Raw genomic sequence first — 6,089 nt, 5'->3', positions numbered from 1 at the left:
TCCTCTAGTTTAACGAAAACTACAGCTCCTTGGGACTCGCGTCGAATGAAAGGCTCCAAAATCCTGCGCAGTGACGGTGGGTGAATATGTGTTCACATATTTGGAGGTCGCCGCCTTGAACAGTATTTCCAGGCGACTTCTTGTTTCGGGTGGGTAAATCTCCCTTCTATACCAAGCCAGTTAACATGACAGTGAACTGTAATGAGAGAGTAAACTCAAAGATATCGACGGAGACAACTTAGAGTCTCCCTGGTTGTTCGAGAGGGAGTAGTGTATTGAGCGTTTGGCGTAAATGGGAGGTAGGTTTTCTTGCATGCATATTCAGTTGTTATTAGCTGGGGAGGGCTAGGGCAAAATGGGAAAAGGGGGGTATTACAAGCAACTCTAGCATTTAAATATTGCATTGGGTAGCATAACTATATACAAAGAAAAAAAGCCAGGCACAATAACACACAAAAAAAAAAACATAAAACAAAAAAAAACTAGCTTGACTTTTATCTTGCAAGATGTCACATCTGCCTGACACATGATGGGGCTCTTCTAATATCAGAGATAATTGCAGCTCACTTACCATTGCTCTCTGCTTGCTGCTTTTCCCTTTTTCTCTTCTTCCTTTTCCCCTGTTGGTTAGCCGCCAAAAAAATAGAAAGAAAAAATAGACACAGACAGGAACCTTAGTTATTATATTGCAGAATGCCCAAAACATGAAACAGAGAATAGGACTGTTCTCTCTGTTTACTTATTTATTCATTCATTCTCTGCTTTTTTCTGTCTCTGCCCTCCGGTTTGTAACAGCCACTGCAGGCCAGATAAGAATTATCCATCCTCTCAGTTTCTTTTCTGTAATCTTTTGTTTTATTTTCCTCAGCTCTGTGAACATCTAGACATCTTGACAAGCTTTTGTTTTGGCAGAAGGATTTCTCAAAGCCTGCTTGTGGAAGAATCTGGTCAGCTTGATCCCCAAACTAGATGAAATTGATAAGACTTTGTAACGAAGTCTGAACATTTTGTTATAAATATTTCTTCACGTCATAACAAAGCAGGCTTAGGTCAAGCTAATTAGTCGAGTCTCAGGAATACATATCAAAGAAAATTACAAGAAAGTTGGAATTCAAGTTAGAAATGAGCCAAAGAGGGGACTCATCCCCGTCATGTCACCTAGTGAAAGGGAAAAAGAGCATCCTGTTAAGACTTGTAAACTTAGTAACTTACATAGTTGTCTCGTGCTGACCAGCCTGGGTACAGCTGCATGTGGAGCTGTCGCTCTTTCCTGGCCAGCTCGTAGTACTTGGCCTGCTCCTCCCTCGTTAGGGCATGCCACTGTAAAATGGAAAATTATTCATGAACAAATTAATATTTTAACCATAAATAGGAAAATACAGGTAATGAAGATGACCTAAATGTACACTACTGGCTGTTAACTGCATTCGCATTGAATCCCAGGTCTATATGAATCCATGTTTAGAATAAAATTAGCATGGCAGAGGGTCCTGAGCCCCGGGATTGGGAACCACTGTGCTAAACCCCTTCATTTAGACCATTTTAGTGTCTGTTGACTTACCCTTCTCCCCAGGATCTGGTTGATGGCAGCACTTTCCTTCAGTGTGCACTCAGCCACAACCTTGGCTCTCATCTCCTTCATGTAAAGCATGAAGGCATTCAGAGGCTTCTTTATGTGGACTTGTTTCTTTTTCTCCTCTTCCTTTTTAGCTTCTGACTGTTTCCTGTTGAGGACCAGAGTTAAGAAAGGTTAACCTACGTCTCATAAACGAGTGAATGAAAAAGATAGGGACAACGAAATTCTACTCACGAGTTGAGAGAGATGTCGCTGTGGGATGATTCCTGCTTGACGTTGGAAGAGACGATGGCTGGGTGTGGGATGCCCGTGGCGTGCAAACTGTGGTGGGGGGGCAACATGTGTGGGGGGAATCTAGAGGACAAAAGACTGTGTAAATGGACACAGGTGAAATGAGGAAATGGAATACATGTATAAACAACACTAAATAGCTGAATTCCAATTCCATCTTTCAATGTCATGTCACAGTCATGTCTTTTATTTCAATGCATGTCAAATGGAATTGGCCTTTAGCCACAACAAAGTAAATGTACATAGAAACATCCACATGAAAATGTCCCAAGGCTGAGTTCTTTATTATTATAATACAGTCAGTATGCTTAGATTTTCTATTTAAACATGTCACAGAATTCAGCCTAGGCAGTTAAAGGTATAAAAGCAGGATATTACAAATACAAGCTTCAGTTAAATACAATTCAAAGCATGAACGCTATATTGTGTGGAAATAATTAAATGCAATTGCACAAGGGTAAATCTCTTGCATGGCTTTTTTGAACAGCGCAAAAAACCCGACACACTGAATACTTGAGCCAAGTGCTTCTCTTCACCTTTATTTAGTCACAACCTCATGCTAACCAAGCAACAATTAATGTAATAGATCCAATGAAATAGGTAAGCTTGAGGGTTTTTGCTCCTTGAAATCTATGTATTCACAGATAATGACAGCAGTGCCATCCATAGCTTTTATTCTTGCACAGACTAATCAAGCACTTGTACTGTAAATGATTTCCAGATAAGATTTAAATTCCATCTGTAGATGATAAATGCCCATTGAAAGTCATTGTTATTTTTCAGGAAACTGCATTTTTAGCATTTGCACTGATATGGAAATGCCAGGTTTTGGAGGGGTAAAGCTTGAACACCATTATGTCTTATCATGGAATATTTCAAACTAGATTAAAATGTTCCATCAAAGTCTAGTATCACTTCAGGTATTGAGTCTCTATTTGCCTTCCTCCCATCTTTTCTGCTGGTTCAGCACTGTCAGTCGTTTTTATCTTCATCGCTCCACGCTCCCATCATCATTTCATCGTCTTCTCCCGCTCCCCATATCGAGGCCGGAAACCCTTATTTATAAAAATCGCTTCTGTGGCCAGAGCAGCCATGCTGTACAGTATGTGCCAGTGTATGTATGACACTAATTATTTGTGTCACATTATTTGAACACGTCTTATCTGCATGTGTACGTTTACAGCACGGCTCCACGTGACCACACACGCATTTAAAAGAGGAGAGGAGGATGAAGGAACAGGAAAGAAAGGAGGAATAATTCTCTCTCTTTTTTTTTTAAAGCAGCTCATTATCCGGCTGTGTCTGGCTGCATGGCTCCGAGCCAGAATATAATGATGAGGATAAACTCGCCAGGAACAACTACTTTCTGTTGGAGGCCATCTCAGGGGAGTGCCAGTGCGCTCCCCCTCAAACTCTTTCCCTCTTTTTCTCCTTTCCCCTCTTCTCCCTTCATCACTGACACATTGGTGTTTGTGCCATGTCATCCGTTGATGGGGAGCTCTGCAGCAGTGGCTGCATATCGCCCATCATTAGGGCTGCTGCATTTTCCCCGTTTCCTCTCTCCCTGTTCACCCTCCTTACTTCTTTCTCTGTGCACTTGTTAAAATGTCCTCTGTTGCAAGATAAAAAAAATTCTGCTCTTCTTCTTCTTCTTCTTCTTCTTCTTCTTCTTCTTCTTCTTCTTCTTCTTCTTCTTCTTCTTCTTCTTCTTCACTCCTCCCTGTCCCCTCACCACCTCCACACTTCCTCTCCTCCTCCCTCCCCCTCCTCCCGCTGCCACTGCATGGCCCAGGTTATGGTTTAAACATGACGGCCATCCCTTTGAAGCGTGGGGGCATCACCATCATCATCATCATTCGGGCTCATCAGTAGCAAGCAGCGCCTTGGACCAATTTAACCAACACAGAGAAGGAGACGCAGCAGAAACCCCCAAACCACCCCAACCCTGGGGCTCCTACGTCTCAATCTAAAAAAGGTAAGAATGGCTGGCGGGGTGGGGGTGAGGGGGAGGGGTCACCGGCGCAGCAAGCCCAGTGTAAGCCAGTGCCATTTAATTGCCGACGCGAAGCAGTAGCCCCCGTGCCTGTTTAATGTCTAATGATCTGGCCGGTGTGCTTCTCCCGTTCCCAAGGAGAAGAGAGGGAGCGGGATGATGGGGGAACATATCAAAGGGCAGGCTTAAGCACGAGGGGCACAGGGGCCATCACATCCTCCTACCTGTCACGCGTACATTCAGACACACTATATCAGGGACCTGCACCGGCTCCAACCCTATTATCAAAATAATGTATTTCATTTGCTCCCTTTACTGTCTCTTTTTTCATTCCATCCAAAAAAGAATGCATTTTTTAACAGGACCTAGGTGTAAGGTGCTCATTGGAGGACCATGAGGTACCAGACTCCTTCCCTGCATCCTAATTCAGCCCGTGTTACGTCACAGGGGACTGATACTGAAGCAGCGCACTCCTGCAAAGAAATGACTCCAGACAAGAGTACAAGGTCTGGTCAATTCTTTGAACAGAACCAACTGGCTGATGGCTATGTAAGAAAATATTTGCTGACACAATTAGACTGATTTTTCTACTAGATTTGCTCAACAAATTGATTTTTTCCCCTGCCCTGTCAAAGCCAGAGGTTTTTTTTTTTTTTTTTGGACATGTTTTAAACCCTCCCATTCTCCAGAGACCTACCACAGCCCTCCATCTATTCAGTTATACTAATTCAATTAGGGGCCTCATCACAGGGCATTAGCTCTTCCCCATGGCCAGTCCCCCCCCCCCCAAACCCCACCAAGTATATTCAATTAGCTGCCCTGGAAATATGATGATCACAATGTAGAGGCTGTCATTAAGGGACCAAATTAGCAGTCACTTAAAGCCCAGGTTGGCTGGGTACTGCTGCCAGATGCCAATGTCTGGACAGAGCCGCCGTCTGACCCTTTGCACCTGAGACTGGGACTATAAAACCCCACTCTGATCCAGACTGGGTTTAAAGTTCAGGTTTGATGCCAGGATGTATTTTCTATTGGAATCAATAAAAATGACAGTTTAACAGCAACAAATCTGAAAAACTGCGATGTCAGGCTGAGCTAAGAAACTAAACTTTCCCTTATTCTCAGGGCTTTGCTTTAAAAAAAAAAGTCACCCCCCCCCCCTTGCAACTCCTCCCTCCTTGCATCTACATGATCCATCAATGTCACAGAGGTCTAAACACACTGCCCTGAGGAGCTGCTTTTCCAATCAGGCTGTAATTAAACTGAAGCTTGGCCTCCTCCCTAGACTCCAAACCAGCCCCTTCCATAGTCCCATGCTGCAGGGGCGGAGCGGGGAGGAGGGAGGAGAGGGAGGAGGTGGAGTAGCAGGCTGTTTGTTTTTCTGTGTTGTTGCTTTTTAGGGCATTTAGTCATCTAAATGTAATTCATTTGGCTTTCCACACAATATAGAGGACACATGTTCCTCCAGGGAACAGTAAGTAGTTTAACACCAACTGACAAAAACATTCACATGTATACAAGATGGCAACACATACACATATCCCCCCTGGGTGCACTAATGTCCACAGCAGCACTTGAGCTGGACCCTAATGGGCTGGACCAAAGCACTAGCCAAGTGTCAGAGCACCGGCTTATATCATGTAGTCCCCTTCAAAGTGTTGCTGTGTTTATTTATCTGTCTGCTCAAACTCACAGCATGGACATGCCCCAGCTCATTTCAGATCTGCCTGACATGCAGTGGGGGTAAATGTTCTTCAGGGGCCTCATTAGAAAATTATAAATATAATTAATATTTGAGCATGCTAGCTGGAGCCCCACACTGGAGGATTGGCCTTTTGAACACAGATATGGGGAGTGTGAGCTCTCCCTAAGGGAGAAGTTGCTGCTCACTGTCTCTGCGTGTGAGTGTGTGTGTTGCTTGGGCATTGCCCTCAGTCAAACACATGCACAACTATGAGTGTGTGTGTGTGTGTGTGTGTGTGTGTGTGTGTGTGTGTGTGTGTGTGTGTGTGTGTGTGTGTGTGTGTGTGTGTGTGTGTGTGTGTGTGCGCGCGCTTCTAGGTCTCAGCTCACCTTGACATGGATGCGTTGACTTGGAGCGCAGTTGGGTAGGGGTGTCTGAAACCCCCTGTTGTGATTGGATAAACAGGTTGACCTTGCCTGGGAAGGGGGAAGAAAAGAAGAAAGAAGGAAAGGTAAAGGAACAGGGTTGATGGAAGAGGAGAAGCT

At 44.2% G+C, this 6,089-nt stretch overlaps 1 protein-coding gene across 18 annotated transcripts in view; it reads right to left on the bottom strand.

The window, feature by feature from the left end:
• The window catches only part of tcf7l2 (transcription factor 7 like 2), a 92,505-nt gene that overhangs the window by 7,275 nt on the left and 79,141 nt on the right, over nt 1-6,089 (bottom strand). For 7 of the 18 annotated variants that reach the window (XM_010768886.1, XM_010768887.1, XM_010768888.1 and 4 more), the window contains 5 exons: nt 5,934-6,020; nt 1,811-1,945; nt 1,562-1,724; nt 1,213-1,320; nt 572-635 (listed from right to left, as the gene is read on the bottom strand). In XM_010768886.1, the coding sequence (XP_010767188.1) occupies nt 572-635; nt 1,213-1,320; nt 1,562-1,724; nt 1,811-1,945; nt 5,934-6,020 (557 nt within the window). The remainder of the gene's footprint in view (nt 1-571; nt 636-1,212; nt 1,321-1,561; nt 1,725-1,810; nt 1,946-5,933; nt 6,021-6,089) is intronic. The other 11 variants (XM_010768889.1, XM_010768880.1, XM_010768872.1 and 8 more) reach the window with 3 other exon arrangements.

The sequence above is a fragment of the Notothenia coriiceps genome, unplaced genomic scaffold (genome assembly GCF_000735185.1).
Source record: "Notothenia coriiceps isolate Sejong01 unplaced genomic scaffold, NC01 NC01_scaffold00006104, whole genome shotgun sequence".
Classification (NCBI taxonomy): domain Eukaryota; kingdom Metazoa; phylum Chordata; class Actinopteri; order Perciformes; family Nototheniidae; genus Notothenia; species Notothenia coriiceps.
The sequence above is the reverse complement of the archived record's forward strand: the minus strand, read 5'-3'. Positions and strand labels throughout refer to the sequence as shown.